Source organism: Fundulus heteroclitus, chromosome 2 (assembly GCF_011125445.2).
Source record: "Fundulus heteroclitus isolate FHET01 chromosome 2, MU-UCD_Fhet_4.1, whole genome shotgun sequence".
In the NCBI taxonomy this organism is placed as follows: Eukaryota; Metazoa; Chordata; class Actinopteri; order Cyprinodontiformes; family Fundulidae; genus Fundulus; species Fundulus heteroclitus.
This window is the reverse complement of record NC_046362.1, coordinates 25004598-25031704: the sequence shown is the minus strand read 5'-3', so window position 1 is coordinate 25031704 and position 27107 is coordinate 25004598. Positions and strand designations below refer to the sequence as shown.

The following is a 27107-nucleotide window of genomic DNA, read 5'->3' as shown; positions in this document are numbered from 1 at the left end:
TGCCACGGTTTTATGATTTCTTTAAAAAAAAAAATGTAACCCTTTTCCTTCCACTTAACAATTATGCAGTACTATGTGTTTGTCTAGCACACTAAAACCTAGTATAATATCCATAAGAATTTTGGTTTGCCATGAAGCAATATTTTCGAAAGGTTGATGGAAACAATTAATTTGGAAATCACTCTATGTCTGTGACTGGTGAAACATTTAAATAATATCCATACGCAAATAGTGTTATCTTTATTAAGATCAAGATTACAAAGGCCATCTAAATGTGAAACCATCATGAATCCAACCACTGAACACAGTTTAGCCTTTTCAAAAAATTTGTTTTAGAGGAAATCTTTATTCATTATTGCAATTGTCATTCCCACAAAACGTATCTTCTGAATTTAATTAATTCCTTAGTGTGCAGTGGGCAGCTTTACAGCACCAGGGGAGCAATCTGGGGCCTAAGGGTCTTGCTCAGGGACCCACAGTGGCAATCTGCAGGTTTCGAACAAGGTACTTGGAGCCTTCTCAGAGTGCAAGCTCGCTGCTCTAACCACTAACTTACCCATCAACTTAAAGACCTAAGCAGCCATTAATGTCAGCGCGCTGTCATCTTTTGTCCATAAGCGCCACTGGCCCCGCTGATTGTCCTTCTGGAACTGAACTTTTACGGACGGCTGTGAGTGCTATGTTCTGAACACATGGTTTCTCAGCACAAAAGAGAGCATGGCCGTGGCCTGAAGGTGAACCATTTCTGAACAATCACCGCTTTGAAAACCCATTTCTACATGGGTCTGTCTTTGATTCCTCACTCCTTGCTGTATTCAGCATGTCCACTCCCACTTTTTGCCCAGCAATGCCTCTGCTCCCTTGCTCGCTCATGCCTTGCTCAGACAAGGGCAAAAGGGCTAATCCTGGCTCTGAGGCCCAGTAAGCTCAGTCAGCTCTCTCACTTCTCTCTTCTGTCAGCAAACATTTCATCTGACAGTCTCCTAGGCCAGCGATATGGGCACCAGAGAGGAGGATGGTACTTTTGACCCCTTTGCGAGGAAATATTCAGGACCAAGCCCTCTAAATCTTCACCTCTGGTCCTGTCTAACATGCCAGCACATGCAATAACAGCACTTTTCCCAACACCCGATGCAACTAAACCTGAACCTTTTTGTCGGTGTTTCCCCACTGAAGGTAATATATTGTACGAGAGTAGCTTTTTTATTACTAGCCCAGTAGTTCAAAAACAGTCAGAGTTGATTCTAGTCTGTGAAGTGAAAAACTCTGCCGCACACTAAATGGACTGAAAGAAACCTCACCTGCAGGCTGAAGTAACTACACATCTATCACAACACCTTAGCTGTACACAAAATGGATTTCCTTTTTTTCCGTGTGAAGAAACCATGTCTAAAAATGTGCACATAGTTAAAGCAATCTATGAGTTTAGACTGAAAGAACATATGACATTAGGGCCGGATAGCATAACCACAAGCATGTAGTCCAACTTAAATAGACAGTTCATTAAACCAATTTATTCATGCCTTTTTTTAAATCTGTTGACAGGAGGTGAGCTCTACAGTACACAGTGACTCACAAAGGTATAAGAAGCACCAGCTGCAAGGTCAACCAGTTATGGCCACTTTCAACATACACACTTGCACACAAAGTTTATCATCTCCATTGTGAGTCCCTGCAGCTTCACATGGAGTGATAGATGATTCTACTCAAGTCAAGTGGTGCAGCGTACAGTGCCTTCAAAAAGTATGCATACCCTTGGAACTTTTGCACTTTTCGTGATGTGGCAACCACAACCTTAAGTTGTTTGTATGAATATAAATCTGACAAGTGTGGTATCATCTGTAGGTCAATATTTTGCCGAGCTACGTTTCTTTCTTTTGGAGTTTATTTAAGCTTTTTCTGCCCCTTCTTCTTTGCAAAAAAGTGGAGAGCATCTGTGCATAGCAATTTTCAAGTTTTGACCCAGATTTTACAATTTAACTGAATTTGTATTCATCTCAATCCATCTTCCTATTAATTGTAATCTTTGTCCTCACAGTGTGATGCTGCTATCACAATATTTCAAAGTGGGCGAAGGTGGGTTCATGGTTACGTGCAATGTTGGGTTTCATCCACACAGCATGTTGTATGCACGACAAAAAGTGACATTTTGTTCTCATCTGATCTACCTTCTTCCACATGTCTACTAACCCCTACTTGGCTTGTTGCAAACATTTAATGGAACTTTTCATAGTTTTGTTTTAAGAATTGCTTTCTTTTTAACACTCTTCCACAAAAGCAGGATGTGCGTTGTGCACAACTAATAAATCTCCTGTCTCATTTGAGCAGTGAATCCATGTTGGCTGCTTTGCTGATTAACACTTTCCTTCACTGCCCTGTTAGTTACTGTAGACGGTGGCCAGAGGTGGCCTCTGCATCTTTTGATAAGGGATTAAAAGCACTTTGTGAGATGCATAAAGCTTGGGATACAGTTTAATCTCATCTACAACTTTCTCTTTGATCTGTCTGGTGTGTTCCTTGGTCTTTCATGTTGGTATTTCCTCAAAGAACATGAGTGAGCAATGTCCTCTAACAAAGCTGTTTGAGAATATTGTTATCCAATTGTTCACAGAACTGGATTATATTATATTTAAATTGCACACAGAGGGACTTTATTAATGATTATTTGACTTCTGAAAACAATTGGCTGCATTACGTATTATTTAGGGGCAACCAAAAAAAACAAAAAAACAAAGCTGTCTGAATAAAGATGCATACCCTATAATGCAAACAGGCCTAAGGGGTATAAATACTTTTAGAAGGCCATGTGTCAACGAAGATGTTTAACAAGCACTAGGAGCAGGGATAAGGTAAACGAGTGTGAATCTGCCACACTGTCTACAGATTTCTGTCTAAAATTGGTAAACATTGGAGGAACAACACAGGGTTTTATTCTTACTCAGAAGGATAGTAAGATCATTTGCTGTATTCTTTAACACAGTGAGATTACCTTTAGTTATCTTTTTCCCCAGACCATGAACTGTAAATAATAATACAAAAAATAATCCACTGTACTCAAGCTTATCCAGAATGTTAAACTAACAAAAGGAGGGACTGTGGGTTGGGGATGAAGACAGAAACTTGTCTTTTCTTGGTCAATAAACATTCCTGACCATCCAAGACACAATTTCCAGCGGCGTGGACTGCCGGCCTCAGCAGACTATAACATCTACAATAAATAATAGATCGAAGGCAGAAAACTCAAGAGAAGTTTTCATAATTCACTTCAAAACCCCCAGCGCTTGAGACCGCACTGGCAAAAAATGCATTCAGGTCAACAACAAGGCAGCGACAAAGTTTACTTTTGAGGCAAAGCAACTGTTCATGATAAAAATGCATGAATTCCTCCATAGAGTGTCATCCGAGGTTCATGTGTGGGTGGATCCATCTTCCTTGAACATCTTATTGGGCTCATGCACCCCTGTATGTGAAAGATTCTAAGCTTATTTCTATAATTTGAAAACCATTTTCAAACCTGACAGAACTACCACTGGCGTTATTTACAAGTGGCGAGTCTAATTTCGCTCCATATTCGATGTTTGGTTTTTAAAACCAAAAACTTGTTAATGAAACAGTGACATGTAATCATATTTGACCTTTACTTCAGGCACCATAGTATTCCTCGGATCACAGAAAAGCCACATCAGCACAACCTGCTGCCTAATGGGCTTAAGGGGATCAACTACAGCTGTCTTCTGCAGCAAATGCGGGTGGTAAAATTAGACACTGATTTGGGGAAAATTTAGCACATGAATTATATGCGTTCATGAACAAAAGCACATTCTTGCCACGTCTAACACACTGAAACATATATAGATTTCCTGAAATCAACATATATGAATCACTTCAAAATGTAATGTAAGAACAATAAGAAGAAGCAATAAAAACAAATTGACATGATTTGATCAATAGTTTTTGATGTACCCATAGCACATAAATTACAGAAATTTGTGTTTGTTTCATTATTTGTTTGTTATAAGATGCTTCTTAATACTAAATCTTATACCTGTTTATTCTGAATTAATCATACCACATTTGTTGGGATACAGTATTTATTGGTTGAACAGATAAGTAAGCGACTTGTACCAATGAAAAACTGGTCAAATCTTTTCTGTCATTGCCAAACAGTTTTCGGAGCAGGCAGTGGAAACGTGTGTAACAATGTCTACCTCACTAGAAGAACAAGACTTGTTATTATTCAAGGCAATCTCACAAGGGAAAAAAAAAACCTCTGTCCTCCAACATTTTTACGTTTGCCCTACCAGAGCAGAGTTTATCAGCCACTACCTTTAGTATCTGGGAGTGGAGTGGATGGAATATTTTTTTTAAAAGGGCATAATATTGTAAAGGTTTTACAGAGTTTTAAATCACTACACAGCACAAAATCAAGTCATTTGAAAGTTTTTAATGATATATTCTTAGCCACTGACTCTGGAGATTGCACTTCTAAACTTCTCACACTGTGGACCATCAGATTTTATTTTCTCGTTTGGAGCGGAGGGTGGGCAATAAGGGGCATAGGCATAGCCTTGGAGTGGCTCAGGTATTATCTGAGTGAGCGAACTCTCTGTGTCAGCCTTGGGGATTGTGTGTCCTCCTGTGGTTCAATGTCATGTGGAGTCCAACAGGGTTCAGACTTAGAACCCCTCCGAAGTAAACTGCCTTTCCAATGGTATATAAAGAGACTTACTGCCAACAAGTATTGTTAGAACTAAGAAATTATTGACCAGACACAAATTATCTTACTCTTTGTGATGGCTACATGTTGATATTGATAAGAAAATAACGTGTTTTTAGAAAAATACTGACAGAAGCTATATGCTCATGTTTGTAGAACAGTTTTATAGTTTAATGAGTGCAAAACTATGTTGGCAAACCACCACTTATTCATAACGTAAAGTTACTAGTCACATTTTTCTTAAAAAGAAAAAGAATATAAAAGTTATTTTAAAAAAAAGGTGCTTGACTCTAAAAACATATAACAGCAAGCTTTACCATTCATTTAGCTCTTTGGTTGTAAATTGTTATTGCACCATAACATAGAAAGGATTCCTGGATCAGTGTGTGATTCTGTGCTTTTTGTGTGTTGTGAAGTGTTGCTATCAAAATAAAATTTAATTGAATTGAAGTTTTGAAAGCCACATTTCAAAGCCCACATACCTCTGTTAACGTCAACGTTAAACGTAAGTCAACCTTTAGTTGTTTTTTTTCTTTTTTGTTTATTTGCATGCTTTTAATTGAAAATGTCATATTATAATCATTCTTACTTCTGTCTAAGCACAATTCTTTATGGCTGTAGCAAAATCTTTGAGCCATATGTGAGAACGTAACATGTCTGAATAATTTATCAATAATGAAACATGTGGAAGTTGCTAAGGGGAAGAATGGAATGGCAAAAATTGATCTGATCTGCAGCGATCACGTTGAGCCATGAAACAATAATGGTTGATGCTGAAAATGGAACTCAAAAATGACTTTTAAGTCCAAATGTGAAAACCTGCCAAGACCTGCAGAATGGCTGAATCCCCTACTACTGTATTGGCAGTAAGGCAGACAAACCTATAATCAGAACAACCTGTCCTGTTAGTCACACCATTCCTGTGCTAGAACTACAGCCCACGCTGTCAGCACCATTCCACTCAACACCACACGGAAGCTGTGAGAAGTAAATAGCCTCACTTTGCAGTCCGAAAAAGGCATATTATTCAGGTAAACGTTTTCTTTGGATTCTGCCTACCACCCTGGATTTATATGTGCCCCAAAACTTTGTGGTCTTGCATGTCATGTAACTAGTTAAAGCAATAAAATGAAAATCTGGCATTTACTCTATGAATGCCAAACAGACAGAAACCAATCAAATGAAGAAAAAAAAATGATCAAGAACAAAATTACATTTGTACCAGTTTAAGTTCTAAAGACAAATCCTCCTCCGTCCCATTTGCCTCAGATTTGCCATCCACACCACTAGCCATCCGACCCTAACAAGTAAAACTGAACCCTTTTGATATTAGACCCTTGCTTTATGTCATCTACATTTTACCTTTAGTTATTTGATTCCGTAAGCTACAGTATTAATATATCTTGTATAGGAAAGAGGGAGAGTACACTAAGTCAACAAACTGTCATTTGTGACAGCAAACCTGTCATGCCCCATGTTAAATAAATATTGAGACAGGAGTTTGTGTGTGTGTGTGTGTGTGTTTTCTTAGCAGGGAATGACTAATTATGAGTTTGCTTGCAGAGAATCGAGCGATGGAGCCTTAAAGTTTCCAGGCACCGTGTTCTCCTCAGATAATACCTGTCCTGACAGAACTACTGCTGAAGCTACCATAATAAGCTACCTCCCTGCACCCTCTATCCTTCCTTTATTTCTCCCTTGCCCATTCTTCCATTTATCTGTCTGTCTGTGTCAGCAGAGGCCCTGTTGGAACCAGAGCATTTTCGTGGAGCAGCCGCCTGACAACTAGCCATCTATTTAGGGATAATAGGGCCTACTTACGCCAGAAGAGATAATGTAGTTGTCTACAACAAGTGCAAATAGTCCCCTGACAGGAGAGGCAGCCCGAGTGTGATGGCTGGAGATCTTTTGGCATAGATGGTTCACAAAAATCAGGAACAAAACTGGCCTGCTTATAGGCTTAAGAAAAAAAAAATATCTTTAAGTATTCTGTTCTGTGAACAGTAAAAACTCATGTTTAGGGTATGTTTTTGGCACACCTGAGAATTGTTTGGGAGTATAAGGTCATACAGGGAAGATAATCTGGAGCATGTAATTTACTGCTGCAATTTTTTTTAAATGCAACTTGAAGGTCAGTAGCAGAGAAGTAAACTGAGGGCTTAGTTTAGATTTTATCATCTAATGACCAAAACAATCAACTTTAGCTTGACTGAACCTGACCGCTGACTGGCCAATTGGAAAACTCCAAAAAATGTAATCCGTTAATACACCATAACTAGGGACTAACAGGTTGTGGCAACATCCACACTTTTCCATGTGGAAGTTGTTATGGTGGAGAAAAAACTCAAAGATGCAGTCAGTGAAAACAAAGCATGTAAAAAGCTATTTAAAAGAAATCTGCATTTTCTGTTGAGTCAATTCATTTAGAAAGCTACTTATCTAGACACCAAGACTTTCAACAGATAACAGATAGGATAAAGGACAAAGCAAAAATTCTTGCTTTCATCCTTTTGATGTTGGCAGCTGTTCAGTAATCTCAGAGCAGAGAAGTTCACAAGTCCTTTATACAGCTACCTGTCTTGTTTCAAGTCTTTGCCTTGAATTACTGGCTGAATGAAACAGAAGGTGATTTAATTTTGAATAACCAGTAATATATTTGTAATGATGCCAATTTCACCGAGACAGAATAATATCTCCTCATTCATGTAATTTTTTACTAAACTATAGCAATAAATGAAAAACAGACAAACATGAAAGCTCCTGTTTAAACCCTTTTACTGTCATGTAATGTTGAAAAACATTATTAAGAACCTGTTCATACAAGTCATAAGATATACACTTTATGGCTCACGTTCACCTCTGATTACATGAAATAAAGATTCTTACCAAGACTTAGCCAGACTTGACCTGACCAGAGTCAAGTCTGGAGTCTTTAGAGTGTGAATCTAAGACTATGTTCACACTGCAGGTCTTGATGCTCACTTTTTTGCTGAAATTAGATTTTCTTTGAAGTGGCTGTTCATACTACTATTAAATGCATTCGTCATCAGACTTCTGTCTGCAAAGCGGCCCACATGTGCCCTTAACAGAAGTAGATTTCATAGAGCGACACACTGTTTGCGGAGGTAATGGTGAATGTAATTGTTTCTAGAAGTGAATTTAATTGTTTCTAGAAGTGTTCAATAAAGTTTTGTTTTACAAAAACTCAATAGAAGAAGAAAATAAACCCCCACAGATATAGGCTGGCATTTCTCCTTGCTATTATTAGGAAGCTGTTGAGCAATGAGAGCCGACAATATTAAGACCACATCACAGCAAGACGAAGGACGGCAAGAAAAAAGCAGCACAGCTATTAACAACAGTCTTTTATGGAGCGTTAAACTGCTACTGCTGTGTGTGGATGTGTAGCGAGAGACAGGAGAGTGACGTGAAAGACGGATAAAATGCGATATGACCGTTCTGACAGCGGACGGTACATATACAAATTAGTACCACATATGGAAGTGGCACAAACAGGATTTTTTGGCAAAAAATCTGAATTGGGCCTATCACACTGCTGCGAAAAAAAAACAGACTTAGGTCGCATATTGGAAAAAAGATCGGATTTGGGTCATATTTCTCTGCAGTGTGAACGTAGCCTAATTCTAGTGTGAAATCTTTGTTTTTGGCGCTAAATTGAGAATTGAATAAAAGTTGCAGGATCAAGTCAACATTCTTGTTATTAAGTTAGGGAAAGCAGGCTACAATTTCATAAGAATACACACAGAAACCAGTGTTTGGAGTAAGTACTTGTAATGCTAGCTGAGCTAATGTAAGATCCTGAAAAAAAGTTTAAAACATAAACTCCAAATAAATTTTGTCTTCGGTTTAAAATGTCTACGTTTAAAAACGACTGCTCTCTTACGCTCAGCGGGAGACGTTGCTTCTGGTTTTGATATCAATAATCAAGGACAACTCAAGGCTGAAAGGTGAAATAAATAATTAATGCTGGTCTCACATGTATTTATAGTATAGCTCTAAAAGGGAAATTCAAATCTGCAAAGAATTTCTCTACATTACTTAAATGACTGACGATCGTGTGCATGTTTTTTCGTAGTGATTTGCTACGAGACACTGTCAAGAGTTGTTTTCCCTTAACTGCCCACAAGACACAACGGTAAGAGAAAAGACAGCTAGAGGAAGAACGTACAAGAAAATGAAGAGAAGTGACAGAGGAGAGGAGACGCCATATGGGATTTTCTTTTCTTCCCAAAAGATTTACTCAGGTCAAAAAAAATAAAACTCCAGTAAGACATGGTTTTAAATGATTCCAATAATAATAACAAAAAAAAAAAAAAAGAAAAAAAACGTCAACAATGCAAATTACAAACCAAGACCATTAAGTGAAATAAATTAGGAGGGCCTTGAGACAGAAGAGAAATGAATGAACAGGGTGATGGGGGGTTTTCGGTTCAGCGTAGAAAATCAAAGTCAATCTTCATCAGCGATCCTATCTTTGTGTGGAGCTCTAACGGCGATGGGAGGGAGAAAATGTAGGAGTAGCAGACCAGAGGGATCAAAGCTAGCTGAATGTGAAGATCAAAAATGAGCTACTATAGTAGCCTTACAGTAAAATGATGTATTTGTTCCTATTTCTACACACAGAAGTAATTAGCCTTTTCTTTGATGGCATTAGGTTTTTGCCATGGAACTAAACTGGGACTAAAAGGATGGAGGCAGCGAAGAGTAGGGGGCCTGCAGTGGGGGCATGGCGATGTGAGCACTGAAGACGGAAGTTAATTTATGTTGGCAGAGAATTAGGTTTTACTGGCCCTTATGGCTCTGTGGACAGGGGAGGAAGAGGAACGGCGACTGCAACGCTTTACGACGAGAAGAGTTCAGGAGTTGAAAGAACACGACACGGCTCTAAATAGGCAATCTGGCTTCAGCGCTTTAAGGCACAGCCAGTGGGCTCTAAACAGGTTCTGATAACGGCGTTTAAGCTTGAACTTACCACAGCCTCTCTCGTTGCTCCCATTAAAGCAGTCGGGCGCTCTGTCACAGTGCGACCTGCTAGGGACACACGTTCCATCTTCACACATGACGTTCCCGGCAATGTTGCACTCGGCAGTGAGGTTATTCCCAGGAAGCAGTTGGCTCTCTGATTTAGAAGAAGAAGAAGAAAAAAAAAAAAGAAGAAGAAGAGTATTACACAATTTTCTCACTCCGTAAAGAAATCAATTACAGCGGCATCAGCAGCACAGTCAAAGCACATGATGTTATGGTTATGATCTTACCTCCTTAAAGGCGTAAGCATATTAAAAGGAGAGCTTTTGTTTAAAAGGCAGAAGAAAGGAGAAAAAAAAGGGGAAAAAATCACACATATATTTAAACTAAGAAGGTCTTTCAATAATAACATTACTGATAGCAAAAGCATTCGTTTAAAGCAGGGCAATATCTTAATAGAAAAGATAAGAACACAAACACCGGTAAAGACTCATATACAGGCTGGGCACATATTCTACACATTCCACAAAGATGCACTGATTCCCAAACACACTAAGACCAGAAACAAACACTCACACATAGAGAATGCGCTCCGAACAAGGTTGGGCCCTATCTAGTTGACGCAGTGCAGCTGCAGCATAATAGGCTGGAATGTGAAACATGGCCTTTTGGCTGAGGGTTGACACTGTGTGGCGAGCGGTTTCGCTCATAAACAACTCTACGTGTGACAGTAATGAGGAGTTCAGGATAGTGGAAAGAAGACTTAGGCTGCAGCGACGAAGCTAGGATCAGTTGTAGGGCCACTTTATTTAAATTGAGAACGACATGCAGAAGATGCACCTGCTGTTAGAAGTTCTGTTCGCTTATCCTTTGAATGGCGGCGAAGGTAACCAGAACAAAGTTGCATAGGGACTTTCTACAGCCACTGCAATTTAGCATAAAATCAAAAGACAAAAGAATTTAGGAAAAAAAATTAAAATAGCTTTCCCCTCTCATTTGTTAATCTCCAAACCTATTAGTAATTAGTAGCTTCATAATTTAATGTTAAAATTATCTTTTCTATGATTTAACTAACTAATAGTTTAGAATTGTACCTATAATAAAAGAATGCATTATATATAGTGCTTTGAAAGTGCAATTGCCACCAGTCATATTTCTGCTGGTGTTTTGAATTCAACATTAATTGTCAGGGAAAATTAACCTGAGTAAAAACAAAATGCGCTTTTCAAACTAATATTTCTATTATTAAAGGGAAAAAGGGGTTCAAACCAACTCACCCTTAGGAAAACTACAATTACCCCTGGATAAATAAAAAATTAACTCTGATTAAGCAGATTTTTTTTTTCCCCCGGTACACTTTTGCACACTACACCTAGAGATGACCTTCTAAAACACAGAAGTCACTTAAGTAGAACCTGTCTGACCACATGAAGCAGGCAAAATGTTTTTTTTTTTTTTTTTTTTTTTAAAAAAGCTACAAATCATGTCCCAATGAAATTCAAGAAAGGATGAGAGACAAAGTCACTGCGATTTATTAGTCTGGAAAGGGTTACAAAGCCATTTCTAAGGCTTTGGGACTTCACCGACACATAGCGAGCGTCGTTAACCCTAAATAAAGAAAAAACTAACAAAACATAGAACAGTGATAAACCTACCTAAAAGTACCCCCCCAGTTACATTTGGTGCTCATGATTCAAGCACTACAACAACAACAACAAAAAATAAACAGGATAAAGGTTCGTAAGAGCGTAATGTTTGTCCGGACTCAAATTCAATTGAGATACTGGGGCAGGAACATTTACAGCCTGTTGATGTTTAAAAGCCCTCCAATGTGGCTGAATGGAGTGATTGGCAACAAAGAGTTTCTCCAAAGTGTAAAAAATTACACTGATTTTTGATGACTGCTAATCCTTGCAAAAATGTTAAAGATTAACTGATTGTATTTAAAACAAAAGCTACACAGGTTCTTACTGCTAACTGCTGTTAAAGTAATATCCTAGTTATAATAATGTTATCTATAAAAGCTATTTATTGCTGTTTGATTCACAGAATCAAGTAATAAAAATGTAATTCAAAAGAAACCTGGTAAACTTAGTTGTAGTGCATGGATTTGCTGCAGGTACTAGTTTCCTCCCACAGTCTAGAAACCCGTATTTTACCTTAATGGGAGATTGTGAGGCATATCAGAGTGCTTGATTAGTTTTGTGCATTGGTATGGGTAACTTGATGAAAAGGAGACCTTTTCAGACAGCACTGCATTCCTCACCCACTAACCTCTGAAGGCAGGCATGAGCCGCCCATGACCGTGAACAGGATTATGCGTGCAGAGGAAATGGATGAATTGAAGTTCGAAATCACAATGATCCTGACGAAGGCCACGAGGATGTGTTATTTAAAATGTTTTTTTCCCAATCCTACATTGCTGCAGGAGTCCTTGCCTGTTTGTATCCAACGTGAGATTACAAGTGCGTGCCAAAATGCTTTGCATTGTAAAAATCCTGTTACAGTTTAATGGCACCATTAAAACCTTTTCTGTTGAGCTGAGCTGTACAACAAGGCAGCAGAAACGTCTTTTGATTAAACCTGCAAGTAAATTAATAAATAAATAAAACTGGGTTTTCCACTATCATTAGTATGCGATGTACATTTAATACTTCAAGCCGACCATAACTAAAAGGTTAAATATTGGATTGTGCAAAACACATGCATGACAAAGCATGGCAAAAAATAAATATTTGTTGAGTCTCTACTAAATTAACAATTTCACTGCCACAATCCAAATAAAGTAAGTTTGATCACGACACTGACCGCACTCAGTCAACATACAGGGAGGCACTGTGATTTAAGATGTTATGAAATTCTCACCAGAGTTCTCGCTGACACTACAGATGACATGATATTTGCTTCGTACAAACAGTCACCCCCACAAAACATGAGAGTAACTGATGGCAGAAAAATCTTATTTTACATCATCCCACCTCTGCTGTCTTGTTACCACCGCAGGTACAGGAAACCATCTGCAGCTACTGCCTTAAATGACAAAACCCTTCAGATCATCTGTGGAGATGATGTAAAGTTCTGTTTTGGCTTTTGCAATTCAGAAAAGGGATTGCAATAGAAAATATAAAAATAAAAAAAAAATCCGTTATATAAAGTGTTCCAGTTCCAGTTATATTTCGCTTAATAATGAAGAAGGTTTATTGTCATTATCTGCTACCATTATGAAATATTCGGTTTGGAGATACCGGCTCAGAATGCACTTAATTACATGAATGCATAAATAAATTTAGATAGATAGATAGATAGATAGATAGATAGATAGATAGATAGATAGATAGATAGATAGATAGATAGATAGATAGATAGATAGATAGATAGATAGATAGATAGATAGATAGATAGATAGATAGATAGATAGATAGATAGATAGATAGATAGATAGATAGATAGATAGATAGATAGATAGATAGATAGATAGATAGATTGTTGTTGACCATTTCATGTCAACAGCACCTTAACTTGTGACAAGGACTGTTGGAAAAAAGTGTCTTTATGTATGTATCCAAGCTTCTTCACTTTATGAATATGTTTATGGCTGTCAATAAGATATTTTCCTTTGCTGACATGCAAAGTGAAGAAAAAGCTGTGAAAAAAAGTGACTTGAAAACATATTTTGGTTTCTGAATTTACTACAAACACAAAAGAGGAGGGAGAACTGTCACTTCTTGAGACCCTCAGGGTTGAAAAATATCATTCAGTAAGCTGTTCAGATGTGATTGCTCTGTCACAGACCAAGCTCAGAGTAGAAATATCCGGCCTTCCTGTGTTTGCCAACACAGCGCTTAAAGTTCCAATTGTGCATTCACTGAATGTTAGAAGCAGAACTAAAAAAAACGCTTTTCCTCTTGCTTTTTGCTTTTGTAAGGAGCAGAAATTATAATCGGCAGGTACACAAACCACATACACCAGGTGGGGCTTGACTAGCATTGAAAAACACACTACTAAATTAAGTCCTTTATATTTTCCAGATGTAAATTAAATAATGTAATTTACCATTTGAACCATTCATTTCAATGTGTAATATACTTACAAAAGAAAAGAATAGTAAAGAAAAGCCTTTGTGGTAGCTTAGAAAAAACACTCCGGATTGGACTATTGTCCTACAGAAAAAAAGGGGACATCTCCTTTAAGTTTAGGGTCACAATTCAGCAGCAAAAGAAAGCACCCTTAACATTTTTAATTATTATTGTGGCAGCCTTTTGAGTACTTTGTCAAGGTGACAGACATGATATAAATGCTTTGTAAGCACCGTGAAGCGGTCATGAGTAGCAAACAGCCAACCGTCATTGTGAGAATACCATGACTGCAAAATGGTGATTGGTTAAATCCAAGCTCACTTTACAGGGATGCACATTTATGTAGCTACTCACATACAACCAAGACTATACGTTCACACACACAATGTGCAATTTAGGAGTTTCCCAATGAAACTGAGTTAAACGAGATTATTTGAAAAAACCTTTTAGCCTTTTTTTTGGTAAAATAATCTACATAATATACCCTAATAGCAAACATTTAGCACTTTTCTTTCTCTACTAGAAGAAGGATTGACACACTCAGATGCTGCAAAAGGAAAGCGGTAGAGGTTTCTAACCGAAACATTACTAGTATTTTTCAGAACTAAAACTGTTCATTACATGTATAGAGAGATCTCATGATATTAAAACAGCCCAAGATTTATCGCCTTAGTGAAACTCTTAATGTTAAAGAGCCATTTGTTTTGGTCTAAGCTGTTGTCATGCTGCCAGGATGTGGTGGCAATGCTTCAAAAATTAAAGCCTGTATCTATGCATGGGACTCTTATTTTATAGCGAGACAGAAGTAGTTCTAGAGTCATGTCCGACTGCGTGACAGCTAATAAAGACCGCATGTCGTGTTGGCTGAGATAAGCTGTTACATAAGCATAGATGCAGTCTTCATCACAAATGTCTTGTAGACACTAGGAGAAGAATTGCCAGCTTTTAGGATGCAATGTGAGAATACTACGGCTGGCTAATGACGCCAACGTTAGCCATCATAGCTGACTAATGGTATTAAACTAAAAAGGCTGTTATGTTTTTAGGAATCTGGACTGCAGTTGTTCACCTTTAATTGAAAATCTACAACATAAAGAGTGGTCAAACCCGAACCTGATAATTCTACGCCTTCTGTAAAAACCAGTTTGACATTTTCTAAAAACACAATCTACACTGTGATCAAAATTGCATCGGCTATATTTGTAAAAGCATTCATTGTATTCTTAGTTGTCCCAAAATAACAGTTTAAATTTGGTCAAGCCCCTCATCATGGCTCGTCATATCTCCTGAGTTGGATGTACTATCACAACCCTACTAATGTATATCAGTTTTTTTTTAAATCTGACAGATAGTTAAAACATAATGGTGAACATTTTTAAATGTTTTATTGTGTATACAGCGTAAAAAGCTTAAAGCAAGTTAAAATGTGCAGAGCTTTACGGAGGGCCTGCTCCCTTCATTGTTTCATTGAATATATTCATGATGCTGCTACAGCCTACACATTTTATACGTCAAGTCAGTCAGTAGATTTGATGAGCATACCCAGGAAAACCAGCTTACACAAAAGTACGTTTGATTAAGGTGTCTCGGTGTTGAGAGCACGGCAAGAAAAAAAAAAAAAACATGGCAGAAATGTCCAGTCAGAGGAACACAGAACAAACGAAGGAGAGAATCATGTGAAATAACTTCAAAGGACTGCTACTGGGAGGCAGCGGGTTAATTGGAAAGTTGCTTTGAGGGCATGGCAGAATAGCAAAGGGACTGCGTGTGGCCCATAAAGTGCAGAGGAGACAGAAGGCTTGACAGACAGCTCATCCGTTCCAATGCGCGTCTGATAATGCCAGCAGGAAACCTTTTGTAGGCCGGTCGGGAGCGCCGTTTTCTGCCTAGCTGTGCGCGTCTCGTTCCGGACGTTGCGTCGTCGAACAGATACAGTAACGAGCGTGAATGCCTCGGTTGTTTACCGCTGAGGTAACAAACAATTCTACCTCATTAAGAAAGTAAGTGTACCGAGCTCATTACAGATGACTCCCAAACAGGAATACCGTTGTTTGTGGTCACTGCAACACTCCCGTCCGGACAGTTAGAAGCTGCACAAAACAACCAACCTATATACTCTATTATGCTGTGGAGCGCTAGGAGCATTGTGCACAGCAGTGCGACTCGGCTGTGTAAAACCGCGGTCACACGGTAGGCTGTCGTAAGGGAGAGGAGAAGGAGATAAGGCACGGATGGTGCTGGACAGCTGTGTATCTTGCTGAAGGAAGTGTAGACCAATTACTCAGAGTAAATATTGACTATACTATCTTAGCCTCTCCACATACTCTGCCCCCCACCCCTCTACCTCTGCTAACCCTGCGTCCACTCAGGTTCCATTTAGACTGTTAAATCATAGATGACGGAGACACAGGCTGGATACTTTTTTTAATTAGCATTTAAATGCCTGCTTCTTTTAAATAAAGCCTGAGTGAATCACTAAGGGGAGATTTATGGGGTAAGAGAGCTTTCTAAATAGATTTGTACATAAAAGGATAGTTGTGTCCATATCAGTCAGAAGTTGTGCATAACAAACATTTGTAAACTCATAATAATTTAAATCACATTCAAAAGATACAACATACGGTTTAAATAGTTACAACTTCAATAACTAATAAATACAAATTTCAAGTTTAAATTTGTGCTTTACTCTTTATGAACACAAACAGCAGCGGCTGCTTGAGAATACGGATTTTTTCTTTGAGAATACGAATTCACAACAGTGGTCTGACGTCACGGTTTCCAAGGCTGGTTAGTGGAGCACAGAGTGCGAAGATAGGAGCCGCGCATGCGCTCTTCAGACTGACCGTCTCTGAATGCACCGCGGCTGCAGCTTCATTCCAGACAGCGCAGAGCTCACAGTGGTAAGTTAAACACTCCCTTTTCTGCTGCTGTTGTTTAAAAGTACGTTTTCAGATCGTTTGAGGCGAGAACATTATACTTTTAAGCTTCCCTACGTGGCCTGTTTACAGAGTTAGTGCGTAATTTAAAAAAAAGAGTGATTGATTTGTTTTGTGTTTATCAGGCTGACGCGTGTTGCTTTATTAACTCAATAATTGCTGGAATAAATTGTAAATGTCTCCAAAGAATGACAGCAGCATATAAAATGGAGCTGGACCATAATTTAATAACAATATATATCAGTCGAAAGACGTGTGGCACAATAAGGGGAAAAAAGTGTCGATAAAAGACGGTTATAGAGACAGTGTCCCTTCCTTCCTCTTAGCCTATATTAGTCGATGCTGCAGTCACTGCTTCCTCTCGACCAATCGTAATCGCGGACCCAGGCACGCCGTCACAAAGCTCCGCCCTCTCAAACCACAACACAGAGCATGTGAATATGTCGCAGCAAGGAGCGGCGGAGGAAATTGTCCCAAAACGGGGTTTTACTAGTTCGCCAGCCTGACTGAAATAAACCACAGTGATTTGTAAAATTTGCAAGGAACCGGTAAAAACAAAGTCTGGTAACGCAACCAACTTGTTTCATCATGTAAGGCGCTCACTACCGCAGCAGCGCGAGTTGTGTCAGCCCCGCGCTGCTGCGCGTCATCTTCTTAGGAATCTTATGGAAGTTCTTCCAAAACAAAGCAGGTATAGCAGCTACTGGGCTCCGTTCTTTGTGATAAAATGACAAAGCGTCCTGGCGGCGTAAGGACATCACGCATGCAGTAACGTGCTTCATAGTGATGGACATGAAAAACCTGGCTTCAAACAATTACTCGCCACTCATGATCCGCGATAAAAAAGTTCCGGGCTGCAAGTTTTTCTCTAACAGCGCTGGTCACTTTAGTTTATTCTTTGTCAGTATTTAATAACATCACCCAGGTCTCTTAAGTTAAGTCATTTTTCATTTAAAAAAAAAATCTGTTATAATTAAAAATGTTGGTTAAATAAGAATTAAATTGGGATTGAGTGTTTGTGTGTGATATATTAAAAGTAAGTCATTTAGCAATATTATAAGAGCCATGTTTTAAATCTTTTTGATAATTATCTATCGATCAATATGCATTTTTTTATCAATATGCTTTTTTCTATATCGTCCAGCCCTAATATAAAATCTATAAATAAATCTATAAATAAATTCTATAAATGTTTTTCCTATCTAAGTGAGTTTCCTCTGAGTGAGGACAAGAAGAATCGAGAGAAGAAAGAGGGAAAGAAAACAATAGTAACAATATATGAAAAAAATACAGATATTTATTTTAGACAAATGTTTTAACTTTGGAACAGAATGAAGGTGTAACATATTCAACAAATTAACAGTTACTAACGTGGTTTAAAACAATGAAATAACTTCTATTCACATCTTATACAAATAGACAACACCTACAAACATACAATTAAAAATAGTTGGAATGGAAATTAATTTACTGATTATTTTATGTATTTTTCCAGGTAGTGAAAAAAAGGAAATGAAGCAGCACGTGTACATGACTAGAACTGATCTACATAAGGTCAGGTGTAGTCATGTTCACTTAAACATGCAGCCAGCTGGAGCAGCTTCCTGTCTTCAGCATGGTCATCCTCCTCTGGGTCAACCTCCTCATCCTCCACGTCCAGCTGGTCCCCTGCCTCTATACTAATATTGTGGAGGATGCAGCAGGCGGCGATTACTTTTGGGGCAAACGTCAGGCGGACCTCCAGCACCCTTAAGAAGATGAAACGCCACCGTGTCTTCAGATCACCAAAGGCGCGCTCAACGATGTTTATCAGCCTTGGTGTGGTGCCTGTTGTAGCGTGCCTCCACTTGACCTGTACCAAATATAAAATTAACTTGTAATTTAGGTAATATGCTGATCTGTCTTAATCTTCTATCCAATTTATATAATCTATGTATCAATTGTGTGTCATTGTTGGCTCTATTTAAGGACAAGAAGGTAAGAGATCTTACTGCCTAGCTGTTTCCCTATAGGATGCACCGCAGGCCAGCCAGCAGAGGGTCAGCAGCACCTCTATCTCCTGTGGCCATCCATGGACCTTCTGATGGGCAGCAGCTGAAGGAGGAGGATGATGGTGGCCCTGTTTAGCCTGAAGGCTGGTTTCAGGTCCCCTTCATTAAAAAATATTTGGAGGATCGGCACAGAAGTGTTTATCCTCACATTTTTTGTTTCTGTTTCTTACTGTAAATAAAAAAAAAGCCAAATGTTACCATAATTGTTTTTTCAATTCTCACCTTTTTACACCATAAAACTATATGTGGTTAACATGCAGATTAATATAGTAGTAAATGTAACAAATGGCTTCCCTTCTCTGGTATTTCTACCATTTCACTGAAAGAATTAACTGAACTAACTGCACATAATTTATAGATTAATCATTGTAAAGGTGGGCAGACAGAAATAACTTTTCCTTAATGAACAATGCTGTGAAGGTTAGTAGGTGCAACAAAGTAGCTTAACCCTACTCCCTTTACTGTTATAAAAATTATGTTTTCATTTTAATTCTTTACAGATAAATAGTCACAATTTCAACGTGATCACATGTTTAATACCATCCTCAATGTTGTTGTTTTTTAAAGATAAAAGTAGGAAATAGGCTGTCAATCTTAAAAAACCTACCAGTTGGCACAGACGCTCAACGTCGGACTTTTTATTAAAATGATGCACTAACTCTGTAAACAGGCCACGTAGGGAAGCTTAAAAGTATAATGTTCTCGCCTCAAACGATCTGAAAACGTACTTTTAAACAACAGCAGCAGAAAAGGGAGTGTTTAACTTACCACTGTGAGCTCTGCGCTGTCTGGAATGAAGCTGCAGCCGCGGTGCATTCAGAGACGGTCAGTCTGAAGAGCGCATGCGCGGCTCCTATCTTCGCACTCTGTGCTCCATTAACCAGCCTTGGAAACCGTGACGTCAGACCACTGTTGTGAATTCGTATTCTCAAAGAAAAAATCCGTATTCTCAAGCAGCCGCTGCTGTTTGTGTTCATAAAGAGTAAAGCACAAATTTAAACTTGAAATTTGTATTTATTAGTTATTGAAGTTGTAACTATTTAAACCGTATGTTGTATCTTTTGAATGTGATTTAAATTATTATGAGTTTACAAATGTTTGTTATGCACAACTTCTGACTGATATGGACACAACTATCCTTTTATGTACAAATCTATTTAGAAAGCTCTCTTACCCCATAGAGATTTCTTCCCTTGCAATTTTTCAGCTCAGTCGTCGTTGCTGGTGATCTTCCAGAGTGCACATTAATTCTAATTTAAAAGGGGGGGAAAAAAAGAATTTCCTGCATAAACTCAAGTCTAATTTCCCAGTGGTTTTAAATAAAACTCCAACTTATTATTAAATTACCCTCCGCATGTATTTGCTGAGATTTCTGCAGGGTGAGGCAGAACCTCACACGGGTACACGTTGGGTGACAGATGGTACGTAATATCGGGGCCACTGCTGGATTCTGTGTAGATTAAATTAGTTCACGTAGAATAAAATCCTTCAGACCTACCGGTTCAAAGCTAGCCTACTGCGCGATTATTGCTGCATTAGATTTATAAAGCATGACTCTTCTTCGCACCATCCGTGTATTACAGGCCATTACTGTGTTTCAAGGGCATTGAAGGAAAAAACAAGATTACAATGCCTAGATCAGACACGGATCAGACTTTTACTAGCCGATACCGATCTTTGGTTTTCTTTTGAGTCTGACCTGCCGATGAAGTAAAAACAAAACAAAAAGTAAAAATGTAGGGTAAAATGGTTAATGAAGTACTGAGTAACTATTTAATCATAACATCTGATTTCATGTCTGTAAAATAAGTTAAATAAAAGTTATGTGCAAATTTTGGGCACAGAATAAAAACAGTGTAAAAATAGATATAATTATGAAATAGCTAACTCCGGCAACATACAACAGAAAGATTTTGAAACCAATGCTTAGAGTAAGTATATGTATACTATTTGACCTCAAAATGGCCCAGCAGGCTCAGTAGACATAGACTAACTAAGATTGTGTACTTGAAATAATCTCACTTTAACAACACACTGTGAAGGTGTATGTCTTTGTTGAGTGCATTATTGGTTAAAACAGACTTCTTCTTCATTCACTGAAGTAATTAGGAGAGTGTTTAGAAGCCAGAAAATCTAACCGATAAATTAAAGTGAATTTACTACAAATTATGTAATTAAGCAGAAGTAAAAGCAGGATGCCATACAACTACTAGAAGTAAACATTTCTAAAGTTTCTGAAGTAAAATGTAATCCAATAAATGTAGATAGTTGCAGCTCACCTTGGATAGAAAACTAAGATGGAATTATTTTTTTCTAGGAAAATTAATTGCAGTCTCCTGTGCATGCTTTCTTTATTAGCTGTTGTATTAAAAACACATTATGTTGGCCTAAACATGAGAAAATTAAGCCTATTTTGCAAAACAAAAAAAATATTTGGTTAGTTATTAATTATTTTGTTGTCTATTTGGATCAAGGGTGTAGTATTCAAGGTTTTCAGGGACATCACAACAAAGGACGTTGCTGTAATGTGCTTATGCAAGTATTAATTGTTTATGAATGAAGTTCTAATATTCTATGAACGCCTCCAAATGGATAATGATTATTAGTCAAAAATAATCAGAAAGCGGGTCTTGCTGTCAGTTACACTTTCTCTATTTAAAACAGGTTTTAAACCAGAAATGTATAACACGACCTAATTCTTTTCATTTGAACACAGGAGCAAACATTTTTCCTACCACTGCTATGATAAAACAACCTGTTGATTGTTATCTATAACAATTACTTATGATATTTATCATAGTACAGAATATTATACCTGAGTACTGTTTTTCTCTTTCCAGAGTAACACAAGTATAATAAGAATAAGAATCAGCTTTAGTTATCAGGTATGTGTACACATGCAAAGAATTTGACTCTGGATTGTACAATGCCCATGGTGGGTTTACTTATACCATAATACACAATAATGCATAAGACATAAAGATTATATACAGCCTGCTGTATAAAAGGCATATGGACATACTATAAACAAATGGACATACTGAGACACGGTGAGATGGATCTGCAGTGATGTTTCCTGCCTCTTTCCTGATTTTGGAAATATACAAGTCCTGATTGGAGGGCAGGCTGTCATGGATGATCTTTTCTTCAGTCCCGACTGTCCGTTGCAGTCTGGCCCTGTCCTATTTGGTGACAGATCCAAACCAGACAGGGGTTTTTTGAGCAGAGGACAGACTGGATGATGGCTGTGTAGAAGTGAATCAGCAGCTCCCTAGGCAAGTTGAGCTTCCTTAGCTGGCAAAGGAAGTACATGCTCTGCTGGGCCTTCTTGATGATGGTGACAGAGTTCGGCTTCCACTTTAGGTCCTGGGATATTGTGAGACCCAGAAACCTGAAGGTTTCCACAGCAGGCACAAGCTGATATTAGCTGCCAAATTATGGTCAGGCAATTTGCTGGGGGAGGTCGCCTCCAGTCAGCCGCTTAAAACATATCTAGATCATAGCATTTAAGGTGTTTTTTGCAGCTAGTGAAGTTATATTATGACTGAAATTGTAGCAATATTATGATGTCAATATATATGCAAAATACCTCAAAATAGCCGAAATTGCGCCAAAATTGCACTATTTACACTTTTCTTCTCAAAATGTTTGAAGGGAACATGTTTAGAGGGAAAATATTTAGATGGAAGCGCCTCCTTTCGTGCCCATTTTTGACATTTTAACTCAGGATGAAGAATAATGAACTGGTCACACTATGCAACCAGGTATATATCTATATATATTAGGGCTGGGCAACGATTAAAATATTTAATCGCGATTAATCGCCCTGATTAATCGCGATTAATCGCGATTAATCGCATTGTATTTACAAACTCCAAGAATGAATTCAAAAGTAGTGTAAAGAGCACTTTTATTTTAATGTTCTGCTGCCATATGAACAAAAGTGTTGTAACATTTGTAGCACTTATTTTATACTGGATATTTTCAACCCATCTATTGAATTTAGTGCACTAGTTGATCTTTTCTTCATAAGAGAACAGCAAGCACTGCAGCCAAAATATGGCCTTTTTTGACCTGCTGTATATTAGCCAGTCCCTAAGCTTGATGTATCATGAAACTGTTGACCTTTTGGGCTTTGTGGTTTTTATTTTATTATTACAATTTAATAATAATAATAATAATAATAATAATAATAATAATAATAATAATAATAATAATAATGTTATGTTCAGTGTTTTTTCGCTAATCCACCTCTTATATATTTCAATCCTTATGTAATTTTGTCTGTGTTGTGTGCACCTGCCTGTTGCTTTAATCCTATAAATTTCCCGGTCGTGGGATAAAAAAAGGATTAGCTAATGTTATCTTATCTTAAATAACACTTTTTAATATATGTACTGGGTTCTTTCAAGGTCTTAATTACATGTTATGTGTGGGCTCCAGTAACATCCATCCATCCATCCATCCATCCATCCACTGATCTACCTGGATGTTCCCTGGAGGACTGAAACGCCTCAGTCAGAGACGTCAGTCTGTGGGTCTGTCGGGGCAGTGACAGAAGTTTCGTCTCCTCTCTCCGTTTCTGGGGCTCGACGTTTTCATGTTTTTTCACGTGCTTAGATAAATTTGTTGTGTTTCCACTGAAATGGAACCGGCTTTTTACAAAACATACAGCTTGATTTCATTTACGGTATTAAAATAAAGCCAAACGGTGCTACTTCCCCTGTTCATGTTTTTTCGCTGCTGTGGTCTCTCTCAGCTGTTTGTGTGTTAAGTTTGTGAGAGCTGAGTGGGCGGGCCAGGCTGAGCCTGCGTGCTGATTGGCTGGCGCCGCTGAGCCATGTACGAGAGGGGAGGGGGAGCGGGAGAGTGCTGCCGTGAGTGCTGACTGACACTGACTGAAAGCATGTGAGCAACATGCGTTAATGCGCGATAAAATAAATATCGCCGTTAATAGTCTAATGAATTAACGCGAAATTAACGCGTTAACTTGCCCAGCCCTAATATATATATATATATATATATATATATATATATATATATATATATATATATATATATATATATATATACACACACATTATAAAGCATGGAATAAGGCGATATGTTTTAAGTTGTTTGACCTCATTTGCTATTTTGAAAAGAACAAAAAGTCCACATATAAATGGAAAGCTTCCAGAATTCATTCAAAGATTCTTCACAGTTACACTTCGCACACAATGCTTCTGGAAATGACAGCCTGGAGACCTCAGTGCACTCTAAGCAATTCTCAGAATATGTAAAAACACGACCAGCCACCCACACGTGACACTGTGTTGAAAACCCTATGAATATTTTCACACCACATGTCAGTTAGCTGTTGGACAGCCAATTTGGTAGTAAAATCTAAATACTGAAACTCTTGTCAGCATGTAGTGAAAATGAGGAAAACCTTAAAGCGTACAGATGGCCTAACATCTCCTTAAAATACTCTCTATGTCGTTTGTGGGCAGCTTGATTGGAAGTGGACGTTACTGCAAAACTCAACAAAGACATAAATGCATATTTTGTAATAGGTCATAGTGAGAGATGCAAAGACATATTGGCCATCTTAATCGACCCTGACCAGACCCCAGCCAATGAGTTACTCAAAAATCTGACCTTTTTCCAAGCAGTAACACTTAACTTAAGCCCTACCGGATGTTGCTGACAACACTCTTCAGTGTGGAGGTTGCTTTTAGGGAAGAGGATCTTCATTCACCCATTACGGGTGTTAAAAAGCGGTTTAGAAATGAACTCAGAAGAAGGAGAGAGATATGTGAAGCTATTTAAAAAAGGACATTCTACAACATGTGGACACAGGCCTGTGGTTCATTAAGGCTGAGTTTGTTTTATCATGGAACATAATGGATTTGGAAACATTGGCACCACTTTAAGAAATTCCATACTGACGTTAAGTATTTATATTCTTTGGAAAAGACACAGAAACTACAGTTTTAGAAATGACAACACTAATATTAATACAAAAAAAAGTTTAAAATGTGAACACTGTAATCATTTATCTCTTTCCTGAAAGTACTAATAAAAGCCTGCTTTTACCCAGTGTGACATTTCCTTTGCTCCTTTTGTGAATAATTAATGACTGCCTAGGGCCAGACCGTTGAAAGAAAAAAAAAAAGAAAAAAATTTCAAATCTCTACTGGCCAAAATCAATATCAACAGGTCAAAGGTTGACAAAAATCAGTGATCGGAAATGCACCACAATATCTTGATCACACAGCATTTTGATGCACAAATAACCTGATAATGGAGTTGGACTATTTTAATACTACCATCTTGCATGATTAAAGATGGGAAAAAAGATGCATTAAGAGAGGAGAATGCATAGAAACCAAGGAAACAACTTGCTATTGGTTTAATAAACAATTAAGGAAGAAAATGGTGGCGAGGTAGGCTAACAAAAATGAAGGTTCACATTTTCTGTCCTTGGATCCCTAGCAATAGCTGCCCTAAGCAACTTCTATTCCCTGTGCTCTGCAGAAGAAAGGTCAGTGATATAAATCTAAATCTGAGATGACTGTTGGCTGGGCTGTTACAGCTTTCACCTCCTGTTCCCCAGAAGGCCCGGACATCTGACCCGCATTGATTAGCCTTGGATAAAGGTTCTAACTCAGACTGAAACAGCACCAGAGAATTGATTAGGCTGACGCTGTTCAGTTTACAGGACAGAGTGAAAATGAAACTAATACAGAGGGAGAAGCAATGCAATAATAACTTAAAAAAAAAAAAAAAAAAATCAAGCAGCCCTCAAAATAAATCCCATCTTTTTTTGTCGACCCTGAATGTAAGCATCTTCAGTATTGCACCAGTCTGTATTAGAAATATCTCAACCGAATCAGGAGCTCCTGAAGAAGCATGTTGAATTGAATTTCAGCCTGATAATATAAATTCACACATGGACAGCAAGGTCTGCTACCATGGAGGAGAGAGGAGCGCTTAATCAATACAGCCTAACCCTGAATAAAAACTAGCACTTTAAAGGTTCATGGATAAAATAAGTATTTTTCAGTTACACATGACTGTTAATGGGTTGGCTATACAAGCTAGAGGCTTTGAGGTGCAGCAGGGGTTTAGAGGTGATTTAGTGCTTCCTTTCACAATGGATGGCATGCAAAAAAAAAAATTTGCAAGAGAGAGAGAGCGAGAGAACCGTCTACAAAAAAAGGAAAAGTTCCTCTGTTCTGTTTCTTCGGCTCACTGAAGCGTTCAGAGTAAATAGGCACAAGTGTAAACAAACTGGTCTGCATCAATTAGAGCCACCTCAAAAGGACAGACTTACAGGACGGTTGATGCAGGCAGCGAGCATCAGAGCAAGCAAGGCCTTAATGGCCACAGATAGAGCAAGATCATTCATCCGTGGAAATAAACAGAAAGCCGGAAAAGTATGAAACAGCCTCTGTTGAGCTTCTTTTATTTTTCCCCCCCCCCAATGTCAAAGACCGAATCTCTTCTATGAATCCATTTGTTTTGGGGGAGGCATCGCCGGCACCATGACCTGTTGTGTAGGTACTGTCATTTGGCAATAAAAGTTAAATGAGCAATTGACAATGAAGTTAAATTGAGCAAGACCCGTCGTAAATTTGAGCTAATTTAATTTCACTGTGAGAAGAACAAAGTGCAAGTTAGGAAAACACTCATATAAACCCCTGCATGTTATACTCACCCCAATCAGTCAGAGCATATCTGATAGAATGCCACGAAAATGAATTAAAGCTGTTTAATACTCACCTGATTAACAGGCGAGTATGAAATTAGCATTAGCTATATTGTTTGACTCATGCTTTGCTGCTGCGGCGGACTATTAGGGCCCTTGTAGATGAAAGGAGAAAAAAAACGAGGAGAAAATATCCGGAAAAATAGCTTTTGAGATTAATTTCACATATTAAAAAAAGGAGAGAAAAAAAAACTTGGAAATTCTCTGATGTCGAAAAATAATAACTATGGGTAAAAAAAAAACTAAACTCAAAAATGTCCATGATTAAAGGCAAAAGTGTTCAACATTCAAACAAAGATATTTTCTGAAACTGGAAAGTCAGAAAGTTGCAAGAACAAAACTTTTAAAATTATAACTAATTCTACAAGTCATCTCTGCTCCTATTTTTTTCTGGGAGACAAGTATCTTAGGCTACGTTCACACTGCAGGTCTTGATGCTCAATTCAGATTTTTTTTGTGAAATTGGACTTTTTTTGCGTGTCCGTTCACATTTCCAAATATATGCGACTTGTATGTGATCTCCTGTGTGAACTGAACGCGTTCAACCAAAGTGTCCCGCATGCAACACTCGAGGACGCGATGACGTCA

The 27107-nt window shown here is 38.2% G+C and overlaps 1 protein-coding gene across 1 annotated transcript in view; it reads right to left on the bottom strand.

Annotated features, from left to right (window-relative positions):
- Positions 1-27107, bottom strand: part of ldlrad3 (low density lipoprotein receptor class A domain containing 3) — a 147087-nt gene that overhangs the window by 75743 nt on the left and 44237 nt on the right. Inside the window, exon 2 of the mRNA XM_012853268.3 lies at positions 9711-9857. Coding sequence (XP_012708722.2) covers positions 9711-9857 — 147 coding nt within the window. The remainder of the gene's footprint in view (positions 1-9710; positions 9858-27107) is intronic.